The sequence below is a fragment of the Vigna angularis genome, chromosome 10 (genome assembly GCF_016808095.1).
Source record: "Vigna angularis cultivar LongXiaoDou No.4 chromosome 10, ASM1680809v1, whole genome shotgun sequence".
NCBI lineage: Eukaryota > Viridiplantae > Streptophyta > Magnoliopsida > Fabales > Fabaceae > Vigna > Vigna angularis.
In genome coordinates, this window is record NC_068979.1 from 5,252,851 (window position 1) to 5,265,823 (window position 12,973).

The 12,973-nt window shown below is 34.5% G+C and overlaps 4 protein-coding genes across 6 annotated transcripts; 3 read left to right on the forward strand and 1 right to left on the reverse strand.

The window, feature by feature from the left end:
- The first annotated feature begins 1,243 nt into the window (after window positions 1-1,243).
- On the forward strand, window positions 1,244-3,197 carry LOC108335242 (microtubule-associated protein RP/EB family member 1C). Its single transcript, XM_017571218.2, has 6 exons — window positions 1,244-1,465; window positions 1,554-1,709; window positions 1,814-1,917; window positions 2,170-2,386; window positions 2,466-2,579; window positions 2,687-3,197. Exons 1-6 carry the CDS (start codon window positions 1,358-1,360, stop codon window positions 2,963-2,965), a joined length of 978 nt encoding a protein of 325 aa, XP_017426707.1. The 5' UTR covers window positions 1,244-1,357; the 3' UTR covers window positions 2,966-3,197.
- Window positions 3,198-3,320: 123 nt separating this feature from the next.
- On the forward strand, window positions 3,321-4,075 carry LOC108335243 (uncharacterized). The gene is made up of 2 exons (XM_017571220.2): window positions 3,321-3,611; window positions 3,701-4,075. The coding sequence occupies exons 1-2, from the start codon at window positions 3,594-3,596 to the stop codon at window positions 3,911-3,913; spliced, it is 231 nt and encodes a 76-aa protein (XP_017426709.1). The 5' UTR covers window positions 3,321-3,593; the 3' UTR covers window positions 3,914-4,075.
- Window positions 4,076-4,407: 332 nt separating this feature from the next.
- Window positions 4,408-6,167, forward strand: LOC108335223 (ADP-ribosylation factor 2). Of its 3 annotated transcripts, none has more exons than XM_017571189.2 (6): window positions 4,408-4,531; window positions 4,676-4,865; window positions 5,113-5,183; window positions 5,364-5,483; window positions 5,623-5,741; window positions 5,898-6,167. In XM_017571189.2, the coding sequence occupies exons 2-6, from the start codon at window positions 4,718-4,720 to the stop codon at window positions 5,986-5,988; spliced, it is 549 nt and encodes a 182-aa protein (XP_017426678.1). In that variant the 5' UTR covers window positions 4,408-4,531; window positions 4,676-4,717; the 3' UTR covers window positions 5,989-6,167. The 3 variants fall into 3 exon arrangements, with proteins under 3 accessions (XP_017426678.1, XP_017426679.1, XP_017426680.1); XM_017571190.2 differs by having other exon boundaries at window positions 4,479-4,617; window positions 4,710-4,865; XM_017571191.2 differs by having other exon boundaries at window positions 4,495-4,599.
- Window positions 6,168-8,493: 2,326 nt separating this feature from the next.
- LOC108335218 (cyclin-D3-2) lies at window positions 8,494-10,510 on the reverse strand. The gene is made up of 4 exons (XM_017571183.2): window positions 9,837-10,510; window positions 9,543-9,744; window positions 9,300-9,430; window positions 8,494-9,218 (listed from the first exon to the last, which is right to left on the reverse strand). Exons 1-4 carry the CDS (start codon window positions 10,245-10,247, stop codon window positions 8,943-8,945), a joined length of 1,020 nt encoding a protein of 339 aa, XP_017426672.1. The 5' UTR covers window positions 10,248-10,510; the 3' UTR covers window positions 8,494-8,942.
- Between the last annotated feature and the right edge of the window lie 2,463 nt (window positions 10,511-12,973).

Consider the following 12,973-nt stretch of genomic DNA (forward strand, 5'->3'; position numbering starts at 1 on the left):
TCAGTTATTTACAGTAATAACATGACTGATTTTTCTCGGTGGGATCCAAAATAAAAGGAACACAATTATTGAAAATGCCATAAGAACTATATTTGTAATCACTTTACCATAATATTTTCTGAAAGTTTAAAATTGACAATGATAAACTTTTCTAATATTGGTTGTTCTTATCACTATGTTAATATTTTTAATTCTTTTTATATATAAATACCGAGATAATTGTATATTGTTATTTTATTCTTAAATTTCAGTATTAAAATGATGCTGCATCCAAATTTCTTAAAGACAAACCGTCCGAGACAGTCTGTCTCCTTTATTTCTTCCAACGTATACGTTTTTTCCAAATCAAACCTAGTCATGTAATAAACAATTAAACAAATTCGTTAAGAGGCAAAAGAAAAATAATTGCCAGAATTATAATTTTTCTTATGAATTTAATTTGTATGTTAATCTTCATTTTTGTGTACAAAAGACCTTTTGATTAATCCACGAGAATTAAAAATAATTTAGTTATCAACAAATATGTGAAAAGTTAGTAATTTTTTTTAAAATTATTATGACTTATTATCTAATCATTTTCAGCATACAACTTTTCGACTGAGTAATCAATTACATGTGGCTGGCTAGTCACCTTTTATATTAAGAGACAGAAAAATGATATATATTGTTAATGTGGAATATTTATTATTTATTGGCTGAAAAGCTATAAATTAAGTTATAATATTTGGTAAAAATAATTAGTAGATTTGATTTGAAAGGGAACTTATAAATAATCACGAAGACTTGGAAGAATAAAAAAGGCTAGAAGGAAGATCACTTATTCTGATACTTTTTATCACGTCACCAGAAGGCTAGATACTAATGAATAACAATAAAACATTTTTATTTGTAAAAAAACATTATCAAATTTTTTTTTTCCTTTAATTGTTATATTTTATTACTTGTATATTTTTTGTCATTAAAATTAGGTTTGTTTATTTGTTGACTATAGTCTTGCACCGACTAATGGTCAAATAGTAGTAATTATTTAAGGTCGCAAGTTTTGAGATGTATGATATGAAAGCGATTTAGAGTGTTTTTGTTAAAGCCCACTATGCAAGAAATTGCTATAAGCCCAAGTACTGAAATTAAAGCCCAACCCAAAATGTTCGGTCCACACCACATTCAGCTTAGACGAACGTTGCGTGGATTCCTTATTAAGACAGCTTAGAGACGTTTATCACCTATCAGGAGATTTTGAATTTGAAAACTCCCGCTCCACTCTCCATATATATACCACCTCTGTTTCTTTGCGAAAGAGCCGTTAGTAGAAAGAGAACACAAAAGAGCATAGGGAGAGAGAGAGAGAAAGAGAGAAATGGCGACCAACATTGGAATTATGGATGCGGCTTACTTCGTCGGCAGATCTGAGATTCTTTCTTGGATCAACTCGACTCTGCAACTCAGTCTCTCCAAAGTCGAAGAGGTCCTGATCCAGTTCTTTTTATACTTTGTTTAAGTTTTCTTTCACAGTTTCTTACTCTGTTAATTTCGTTTGATCGAAAAATTTCCAGGCATGTTCTGGCGCAGTTCACTGCCAGCTTCTCGATGCGGCTCATCCAGGGATCGTGCCGATGCACAAAGTCAATTTCGATGCCAAGAACGAGTATGAGATGATTCAGAACTACAAGGTTCTTCAAGATGTCTTCAACAAACTCAAAATCACCAAGGTAACAACATTCTCCCTTCCTCCTCTTTCAATATGGTATCTGTTTTTGCTTTAATTTTGGACGATCTTTAATTGGGTTACTGAATTGCTCATTGTGTCTGACAGCACATCGAAGTCAGCAAGCTCGTGAAAGGAAGGCCACTGGATAACCTCGAGTTCATGCAGTGGATGAAAAGATACTGTGATTCTGTCAATTCAGGACAGAACATGTAATACAATCTTAATTTGATTCTCTTACCTATATATTTATCCTTGCAGATTCCTATTTTAATTCGCTGAAATTAACTTGCTATCATTGGCTAGTTGTTTTGAATTGATAATTTGGGTTTAGGATTGAAATTCAAACCTAACCAGGCGGGGAGAATCTTGTGAACTTTGGATTCTGTAGTGCAATGTTTAGGTATTGGGGATATAAATTATTTAAATTTAAAATTAAAATACAATATGCTGAATGTTTGTAGGTATAATGCTTTGGAGAGGAGAGAGGTTTGCAGAGGAGGAAGAGAAACGAGTAAGAAATCTGCAAACTCCCAAGCCTCTACCAAGGGTTCTTCGTCGCAGAGACCTCAGTCTTCCCATAATTCTCGAAGAACCGAGGTTTCCAATGCAAACCCTACAAATCAGGCTGTTAAGGTCGCGAGAGCACCTAGTGCAGGTGGCCCTGCCTATGAGGAAAAGGTTTTTTCTGTTTTCACGTAAACGAGAATTATCAAACGAATGATGAAAATACATTTCTCTAATATTCAAGTTGATGCAGATAACGGAATTGAAGTTGTCCATCGATAGTCTGGAGAAAGAACGGGACTTCTACTTTGCAAAACTGAGAGATATTGAGATACTGTGCCAGACTCCTGAGATAGAACACTCTCCGGTACTGTGTTTTCGTTGTTTTTAGTTATTGACTGGTGAACTCGAAAAACTGGTGTTGCTATTAGGTAATGATCATGTGTGCTGTGATTGTTGTTTATGATGATTCAGATCGTTGGGGCGATTCAGAAGATATTATATGCTGCAGATGATGATGGGACGGCTGTGGCTGAAGCTCAAGCTATGCTTTCTGTTGGTCACAAGGAAATAGAGGGGTTGAGCCCAATCGCTGAGGTTTCGGAAGAGAAAAGCAGTTCAGAAACTCACAAGAGAAAGAATATTGCCAATATTGATTTTGATGCTGCTGGCATCGCAACGTTGTCTCCCAGACAGAGGCTTTCTGATATTTCGGATGTTCACTGTAGTGGGTCACCTCTTATGACTTGTTAAGGAAGGAGGGAGGCGTCCTTTAGTTGTTAATCTCAATTAGCAACCTGTTCAACTGTTTTGGTTATGTTTCATGTGTGAAATTGACAGGGGATATTATATTGATTAGGTGTTCTAGGATAGTTGTGTTATCAAGTTATAACATATATCAGCCTAGAAAAATATAGCCAGATATATTTTGCCTTGTAGATTTTTCTATTGTCATCAACAAATTGTTGTTTCTGATCCTAGTCAAGCAATTTCTGGCTTGTTTATCTCCAATTCCATTTTCAGCTTTTCTTTTGCATTATTTTGTGACGATCGAATATCATTGTCAAATCGGGTCAAATTACATTTGTAATCAATTCCTGAATTGTAGATACGCTATCAATCAATAATCACCTGGTTAAACAAAAGAATGTTTTTAATTTTAGGCTCCCTTCCAAAAATGTCATCAATTCAATTACCGAATGTGAGGACATGCCAAGCGGTGACATGTGGGGTGCGTAGTTATTTAGGTCCTTTTACTCCGCATTTGTTCTCCGTATTCATAGATAGTCTTGATTTGCCTTCCTCCACTCTTAAAAGCCCAAATTCCATTACTAATAACCCCGGAGGAAGTGATCTATAATTTTTAATTTAATTGGTTAACATGAATGAACAATCCAAGGTTAGTATGTAACTCCAGAACCTTTTTCTGTTTATGTATTTTGCAGTTCTAATGATAAATGAATGAATCTGTATGAATCCTTCTGTCAGAATGAGACTGCGAATGCACAGAATTGCGAGGAGAAAAAGGTGGAAAGTGTGGATTATCGATCTTCAGCAGGGCAAGGTCAAGAAATGAGGAAGGTTGATGTAATTCACCAGGTCCATACAACGAAAAACACCAGTGGTGGAATACTTGCCGGTGCTGCTGCTGCTGTTACATCCACTCTACAGTCCGCCAAAGATGCCGTGGCCAAAAAGTAATGTAACCATGCAGTGTCCTTGATCCATTTGTTTAGCCAAGGAAATAGGTTTGGCAATGTGTAAATTTATTCTTTTATTGTTATTGCTATGTTGTCCGGTAGTCACGAAGACATGGACAAAGTAGTGCGATGTATTCAGTATTGTATCCGAATTAATCCTATAAATCCCTGTTTTTACTTTCTATTCCAAGGCTGATTAGCCAAACCAGCTATACCATTTTTCGGTATTTTCACATCCACATTAACAAAAACATGTTTTTTAGAAAATCGAGGTTTGTTGCTTTTGCGTGAACCCTCGCTTTGGTTTGACGCTGATGTAACTTCTGTAGTGTGTCATCCGAATCTCACTTCTGGATGGGACTAGAAAATTCATATCAGAAGATCGCTTTTGCATGGAGGGACAATCATAATAAGTCGCTTTTTATTACCCATGGTTTCAAATGGCATGCCCATCATTCCACTTTATTCGTTCAGCTATCTACACTCGAATCCTATTCCTCTTTCTACTAGTGCAGTATTGATTCCCGGTGCTATTTTCTGGTCACATGGTTATAAAATATACGAGCAACAGAGTAATTTTTAAGTTTCCTCTGCTTGCGAAAAAGTACATCTTTTTGAGGTAGTACCTTCCTCTCCTTCCATCAAAGTTTGAAAGAGAAAAAAGTAAAGAGAAAAAGAATTTCAAAGGTCTCACTCTGATTTTTGGTATGAAAAGAATTCTATGGTTAATTTTGTTTTTAATTTTCCACTGTTTACATTTTAGGTGGGTTTTTCAGCCAAAATTTTGATTGAAACAGAGGCAACAATGGGTTTGACGGTGTCACGGCTAATGAGATTGTTTTATGCGAAGAAAGAAATGAGGATCCTCATGGTGGGTCTTGATGCAGCTGGGAAAACAACAATACTCTATAAACTTAAACTGGGAGAAATCGTCACTACAATACCCACAATAGGTTCATACTAGTCACCGTACCTTTTTTCCCTCTGTTCTTAGACAAATATTCTGAATTCGTACTATATATATACTGTACTCAAGGACGTGTGATTGATCCACCTTATTTCTCTCATGAACTTCATATTGAGAGAAATGAAAAAGAAAAAGTTACACTTTTAAATTATAAAAATTGAAAGATAATTATATTTACAATATGGGTGACAAATGAAATGATTAAAATTGGGCATATGTGTTTGATGGATCAGGCTTCAATGTGGAGACTGTTGAGTACAAAAATGTCAGCTTCACCGTCTGGGATGTTGGAGGGCAGGACAAGGTATTTTGTGTTTTTCTGGATACATCTTAATTTATTAAGAAACGAACCTTGAAATCCTGCGGTTACAGATTTGTCTACCAAAATATAATTTTTATGGGATCATCAGTATATGGTAACGATCCATGCACATGTTACAAAAACTACTATAATCCGATTCTATGCCAAATCCTATATATGTAGATTCGACCATTGTGGAGACACTATTTTCAGAACACACAAGGTCTTATCTTTGTGGTAGACAGTAACGATAGAGACAGAATTTTGGAAGCCAGAGACGAATTGCACAGAATGCTAAGTGAGGTCAGTAATTTTAGTTAAACAAGTAAGGCTTTGAACCATGGTTAAATTTTATCAGAAGATTCCCCAAATGAAAATCAGCAAGCTTTGTCCTCGGACAGTTAAATGATGCAATAATCTTGTTTGGTGATGAGCATTGCAGGATGAACTTCGCGATGCTACAGTTCTGGTGTTTGCCAATAAGCAAGACCTTCCTAATGCTTTAAGTGTTGCGGAAATTACAGACAAACTTGGTTTACATTCACTTCGCCTGCGTCGCTGGTATGTCACATTTTAATTACAATGATTCAATATCAGAAACCAAGGCATAGGTTTAAAACTCTAATCATTTAGCAATCACACATAACAACTTCGTGAGAATTAATAATGTTCAATGAATAACTAATTTTAGCTGTTTTTTGTTATTTATTTATGAAGGTTCATCCAACCAACCTGTGCCACATCTGGGCTAGGACTCTACGAAGGGTTGGATTGGTTATCCAGTCACATATCTAACAAGACAAGATGAACCAGGATTTGACTGCTTTTCTGATCTTCAATGATATGAATGCTCAGACTCTATTATATATATAGTTTGATAATAGACATAAATGAGTTTTATTGTATCTGTTATTTGTTGAACTTCGAACTACTTATGATGTCAATCACTGTGATATATGTATGACATAGCCGTTCAAGGCATTTAAGTACATAAGTTATGAGGAGTATTATGCGCACACCCAGCTGTTGTAGACTACACCTGTTAGAAGGAAAAAGTGTAAAATGATGACAATGTCCAGATTAGAAGAAATCATTGACGTGATTTAACCTAATGTATCTGTCATTATCTTAATAAAAACTTTAATATCAGCGCATGATGGAAGGACATGTGCATTATTTATGCTTGAAAGCTAGAGGGGCTCTTGCGTGATAGGGCATGTTAAAGATGAAATAAAGCATTCATGGTCTGTGTTCGTTTAACTTAGGCTTTTGGTGGTCCCTGAAAAAGGCTTTAGAGAATGATTACTCTTTTAGCCTATTTCAAGTAGTGAAACTTACAACATAAGCTCTGATGTGAAAAGCTTGTTAATTTAAATAATTTATTCAAACATTATTACTGGGTTTGAAATTTTGAATGTAAAAGTGAAGAATTTGTTTGATATAAAGAATAGAGTAAGCAATATTGTTTAGGTTGGTGGAAAAAAAGTGTTTGTTTTTGGTGGTAGTCCTTTCCATTTAACTTATGTGGTCTCATAATTAAGCCGCTAGACCAAACATCTACACCAATATTTGCATGGTAGCTAAAAGAGGTAGATTATGCGGAAACAAAACTGGCTTACATAAATTTGGCACTTTTAACCAAAAGCATAACGCACCTAATATTACGTGCATGTGGAGAATGCTGGCTCCTTATTAGCTTTTGATGCTATATTTCTAGGTAGCAACTTTAGTCTATAGATAGATATCACATTATGCACATTTTCTGTCTCTTGGTTGTACATCAGAAGAACCCTTTTCATTTGGCACACACCCCTCGGTCATACTCGTGGTCCCTTTGCTATCGAAATTATAACACTATCCTACTCCTCCCAAATAGACTTCAATCATGTCACAATCTTCTTTCTGGTATGATAGAAAATCTGAAGCAGACTTGTTTTTGCCAAACAATTTAAGTTGTAACCTATTGGTCAACACAACCTAAGTTTTTGGTTTGCCTAATGCTTCTCCTAAGTCTAAACAAAGCATGCAAAAGTTCAATATGAAGGAGAATCATTATATCACACAGAATTATTGTTGGGCACATTGAAAATCTTTCATCATAACTATGCCATGATAAAACAGCAACACATAGCTGACCATAACTCAGTTCAAAATGGGAAAGGAACAGGACAGAGAGGTAACAGAGGCACCCAATTTCAAAAAGTTTGTCTTTTTCAAATATTTCGTCCTATGATGACTGGTCTTCCCTTTGATCATTTTGCCTCTTTTGCGTGCCTATTTTCTCTTCTTCTGTGTAATTAATAGCTATATTATGAGCATGGCTCTATCACTTTCCAAACATAAAAGTCAGACAAAACTCCTAAAAGTTCAGAGAGAATTCATCATTCCAAAAAACTCGATCACCCATCACCTACATCCAATTCAAGTTCATAGCAGCTAGAGCCCATCTTTATCATTATTTAGCTATCGTGCAAAATGCATTTTCTATTTTCGCATCTTTACTTTATAATGACAAGAGTAGCTTCAATTAGAAATGTTCAGAAGTTGCCTTAGGTTGCTTCAAGGAACTTGTCTATTGAAAAAGTTTTATGCAAACACTCACAATATGCTTAAAAGGTGTTTTTATTATTTCCCTAAGCATCTCAACCTTAAAAGTAAAAAAAAAAAATATTACTTTGACAATTAAAATAATAAATATTATTATCTAAAATTGTAAATTGTTTAAAGCTTCTTAAAAGTTCTTCCGTCAGAACAAAATTAGGAACAACTTTCTTAACAGCAGTATGACATAATAGAAATTACAAACTACACTTTTAATATATGAAGCAACTCCAATAAGTTGCTTCTGTCAGAGATGTTCTAAGTGCTCAAAACCCATATGGAGTTGCATCTTCAATTATTAGCCATAGTGTTCATAATATGAACTTGCATTTTCAATTATAATATGGTAGTTAGTGACAGCAAACGCTGCATTAAATTTGCAACCACAGACACTGAATTGCTTAAAGTCCCATGTTCATACTTATTGTCAAACAGGAAAAAAAAGTTTGATCAGACTATACGACCATTGAATTGAAAAATACATCATACACTTTTAATTGCAATATTTTCTTCCAAAACTTGACAAGAAAGGAGTTATTATATATTCATGAAATGGAGTTAGAACTGAAAGCTGGGTTTGGTAACCAACAACTTTGAGACCAAATGTCCACAAATGAGGATGACTCAAATGGAACCAAATTATACATATCCATTTATTAACAGATTGGTTCCATATAAACATAATATTAACATATTGAGATAAGTGAAAGCATAAATGTAGAGTTGGTATGTCTTTGTTAACTGACTTGTTTCCGGGTCTTGTTTGACCTCGTATTATAATTTCATTAGTTCATCTAATGCATTGCAGAAGACATTCTAGCCATCTTTGTTTACATGTTAACCTTAATGTGGAGTTCCTGTTCTGTACTAACAGGGAGAGATTGGAAGATAACAAAGAAACAAAGGAAACCCCTTGAATGTTGCTCATTGGGAAATATCACGCGTAATTGAACATGCACATGTAAAACTACATTTCATGTAATGTTGCTACTCAGTATCAGATCCTTGTATAACAGTGAAGGAATAGAGTTTCTCTCTGCCTCGTTCATTGTCAAGTGTTCAGCCATCAATGTAGAAACTGACAGCAAAAGTACTCCTCCATGACATAACTGCCAGATATTTTCTTGCGTTTTCTAATAAAACTACCATGATTCTAAGTTATTAACGAGGAATATTTAGAACATCAATAGACACTCGATTCACTGGGGGCAAACGAATCTGCTGGTCCTCATCTTTTCTCCTCTTTAACTCTGGCTCCACAGAAAGTGATGCCACTGACCAGGAATCATTTGAGCTTTCACAGCAGAAAGATGCATCAATGACCCCATCAGGGCTACTTGGCTCAGAGACACGTTTGCGCCTCTGACCAGGATTGTGAATCCCTTTACAGGAGACTAATAGTCCCAGCATCAGTTTGTAGCACTCATTCACTTGCTCCTGCAACATACCCACCAAAATTTTACAATCAATCACTCAAAAATGTAGCAGATTTGAGCAGTTAAAGATAAAGTGACACACCTCGTTACTTTTGAGTAAACCAAGAAGTTGACTTCGGTACTCCGCAGCATTCAATGGTTCAATCTCTTCAATAACGTGTATCATTATAGCAGCAGACAATGTAGAAGGAAGATAACTCATAACCCTTGAATCTGAAAAACAAATAATTATAAATTTTACAATAAACACCAAGTTAGTCACAGATTAATATGAATGTACCGGCAATGACATTATTACATATTTATCAACGTTATTACATCTTACCGGCAATGACTGAAAGAAGAACATGTTGGCACCCACACATAAATTCCCAGTGCAAGTGACGCTTTAAATCAAGCCTTGTGAGAAAGTGTTGAAAGAAACAGATTGGAGTGACGGGGTTCATTTTCCATTCGAGAGTGGACAACACGAGGAGCTCCATCGTATGTATGGTCTTCGCTTCAAACACAAATTCCGATTCCTCCACCTAAACAAAATCGAAAACTTTCCACGTTTAACATTGGAAAAACAAGGAAACTCGGGACTTTAGCGAACAAACAGCGATGTTGGAAAACGTACTTGCAACTCCAAAAGAAGCGGCACCCGTGTTTCCTCCACTTTTGCTGCGAGAGAGACGCAAGCAACGGCTGCCAGTTGAGTCTTCCACGGTTTATCTTCGGTCTGAAAGCTCCTTCGGTTAACGAACCTGTTGAAGTAGTTAACGGCGAGAACGGTGGTGAGAGGAGCGAAACCGTGGAAATGGGAAAGTGTAGAAATCCAGCGTACGACGTGGTGGGAAGGGGAGGGAGTGAAATGCGTTGCGGTCTCTTTGGATAGTAGAGAGAGAAGGTGGTCGTGTTGGGAGAAGAGGTGGTCGTCGGAAAAAACGGAAGGTGAAGATGGGGTGGTTATGAGAGTTGGAGAATGTTGTTGGAAAGAGGAGTATTGTTCATGACAGAGGAGGAAGGAGGGTGAGGGTGGCTGAGCCATGGTGTTGCACGAAGAAGACGAAGAATACGAATAAGAAGATAGAAATTTGTTTGGCTATGGTGTGAGGAAGGGGAAGAAGAAGCCATTTAACATTTTCATTTCATAACGTTACTGACGCAGATAATAGTCAGAGTTCGAACTAGGACTCAGCTCAGTTACGTTTGCATAAACCAAAACTAATAAAATAAATTAAAATAAATAAAAATTTATTTTATGATAGCTTTGTCTTTTTTTATTCCCCGCCTCTTCCTTTTGCTGTCTGCCAAACTGTTCCCACATTCCTAAAATACTTCCAAAAAAAAAATGGATGCAAGAAAATAAATAAATTTAGCTCTTACATTTTAAAAACAATAATATGGGCACATCCTGTATTTAAATAATTATTTTTAAACTTGTTTTTGTATAAAAAAGTTAAAGTGTTTGAATTTAAATGATTATTTAAATAATGAAAATGTTGATAACCAACAATTTAGTGATTTTTGTGAAATGGAAGAAAAATAATATGAAAATACCATTATAATTATATATCTGATTACTATTATTCTGGTAACGAGGAGAGATGTGAATATTGGAAGTGACAATATTTACTGACAATAACAACAAACGTGATTGGTTTTATTTGGTGGCAGTGATAATTTTTCTACTAACGGTAATATAACATATAATGGTAATATGAAAGTTAAATAATCACGGTTGCGGTAATTAATAAAATTCTCAGTTAGAGCAAGGATTTGCTAACATCAATGACAAACCACTAAAACGGATTACCTCTGTACCATAAATAATAATTATATATGTAACTATTTTTCTCTTACTAATAATAATAATAATAAAACTGTAACATTGACAGTGACAATATTTATTTACTGACGAAATGACAATGTGATTGGTGTTATTTAGTGGTAGTGGTAATGTTCTTCTTACTAAGGGTAATATAAATGTTAAGTAATCACTAGTAACTATGTGCTTACATTAATGACAAACCATTAAACTGGGTTGCTTCAGTACCTTTAATAATCTAATTGTTTTCATGGAAAAACCATATGTTTGTATCATCAGATCACAATTTTCTTATAAGCATATGTTGTTGGTATTATGAGGGATCATGAATGCACAAGTACTTCCTCTTGGACATAATTTATTTCATATCTAAAGTAAGACACGTTACTAAGATTCAATCTTACATCGCTTAATTAAAAGAAACACTTTTTATAATATTACTGATAATAGAAGTTCTTCGCTGATAAGATATGAAGAAAATAACACAGTCACGAGTCTCTTGTCATACGAAGTAAAGTAGTGTTGCTGGTTTTTCTTTTGAAAAAAGAGGTTGTTCTAAAGTGATTTCCCTCAGAATCATTTGATAGTATATTATAATCCACACTTAAAAAGCAATCTGTATTATTGAAGCACGACACGTTTAGGGTTTTGAGACGATGTTAATTAGAATTGGGAAAGTGTAAATGATGGTGTGAAGTGGATGGTTTTGCTATATATGATAAGAGTGACCAAAAGAGCTTAAAAGGTTGTCGTGGTGTGTTGGATGCAAATGAAAGAATAATAAGTGAACATTATTTTCGTTCCACTGCGCCATAGCTACTTGAAGATGATGTTGCAGTTTACAACAGTAAAAAGAACTTGAAAAACAATCCCCGCCAGTAATAATCTTGCTTTTCCCATCCAACCAAGTAATCATCAATTCTGATCTTCAATTATAACTTTGACTCAAGGGAAACGCACAAGTGCAAGGATGACACAGACACGTGTACAACTTAATTAATACTTTTAAGGAATTATAATAACATATTTAAATTAAACATACTTTTCATATTTTATTTTTACGTAAAATTATTAGATGTTGGAAACTGAAATTCTGATGGTGGACTGAAGATTGGGTCCTCGATGGAAATCGGGTATTTCAGAGATGAAGACGATGACCGGAAAGAAAAAAGATGAAAGAAAAGATGTAAAAAAACTGGTAATAAATTAGTGGTTTTTGTAGTTTTAATACAGACTAGTCACAACCATCAACTAGTGTTGAATTATGGGTTTGTGAAGGAGAAAATGTTCTTAAAGAGATATTTTTATATAAATAATTTTCTTTAATTTGAAAATATTTTGCATCTATAAAATTTATATGAAAATAAAACTTTTTTATGAATAAAAAACCCATTAGATTCGGTCTAATACACGAGACGATGAAGACGACCATTTCGGCATTTCAAGGTAATTTCGCACAATTTAATAGCGTAATTGGCTTTAAAAATTCTTCATATCCAAGACTGCTCAGATGACCTTTTCAAATTTCTTTAAATTATAGCATTCAAATAACTAATAAATTGAAAATTTTCCATATATTTAGAAGTTCAAATATTGGTAATAAGAAAAGTTTTAGAGAAAAGAAAGTATTGTGAGAAAATGTTAAGTCAAATAAAGAAAATAGGTAAAGTAATGTGCGCGTTTTCTGGAAAGAGAGAGGTGTTGCTAGTAGTCAATTGGGTTGAAACGAACTTTAACTGAAATTTACCTGTACTAGATACTACATTTTAATTTTCCTTTCTTTTCCTATGTTTACAATCATTTTAATAATGTCTAAAAATATAAGAAAAATAATGGTAGTAGAAAATAATTAATAGAAGGTATGTATGCTCTTACTTTTTTAGCAAACGAACTCCTTTTATGTTATATATATATATATTTTCTATTTTAGTTTTAAATGTAGAGTA

Excerpts from the sequence above, each read along its gene's own strand:
- LOC108335242 (XM_017571218.2), top strand. The coding sequence starts at position 1,358 with ATGGCGACCAACATTGGAATTATGGATGCGGCTTACTTCGTCGGCAGA. Across the intron at positions 2,387-2,465 it reads GCCCTGCCTATGAGGAAAAG|ATAACGGAATTGAAGTTGTC; the intron begins GTTTTTTCTGTT and ends AAGTTGATGCAG. Across the intron at positions 2,580-2,686 it reads CTGAGATAGAACACTCTCCG|ATCGTTGGGGCGATTCAGAA; the intron begins GTACTGTGTTTT and ends ATGATGATTCAG.
- LOC108335223 (XM_017571189.2), top strand. The coding sequence starts at position 4,718 with ATGGGTTTGACGGTGTCACGGCTAATGAGATTGTTTTATGCGAAGAAA. Across the intron at positions 5,184-5,363 it reads ATGTTGGAGGGCAGGACAAG|ATTCGACCATTGTGGAGACA; the intron begins GTATTTTGTGTT and ends CTATATATGTAG. Across the intron at positions 5,742-5,897 it reads TCACTTCGCCTGCGTCGCTG|GTTCATCCAACCAACCTGTG; the intron begins GTATGTCACATT and ends TTATTTATGAAG.
- LOC108335218 (XM_017571183.2), bottom strand. The coding sequence starts at position 10,247 with ATGGCTCAGCCACCCTCACCCTCCTTCCTCCTCTGTCATGAACAATAC. Across the intron at positions 9,431-9,542 it reads TCTTCTTTCAGTCATTGCCG|ATTCAAGGGTTATGAGTTAT; the intron begins GTAAGATGTAAT and ends TTTGTTTTTCAG. Across the intron at positions 9,219-9,299 it reads GTTTACTCAAAAGTAACGAG|GAGCAAGTGAATGAGTGCTA; the intron begins GTGTGTCACTTT and ends GGTATGTTGCAG.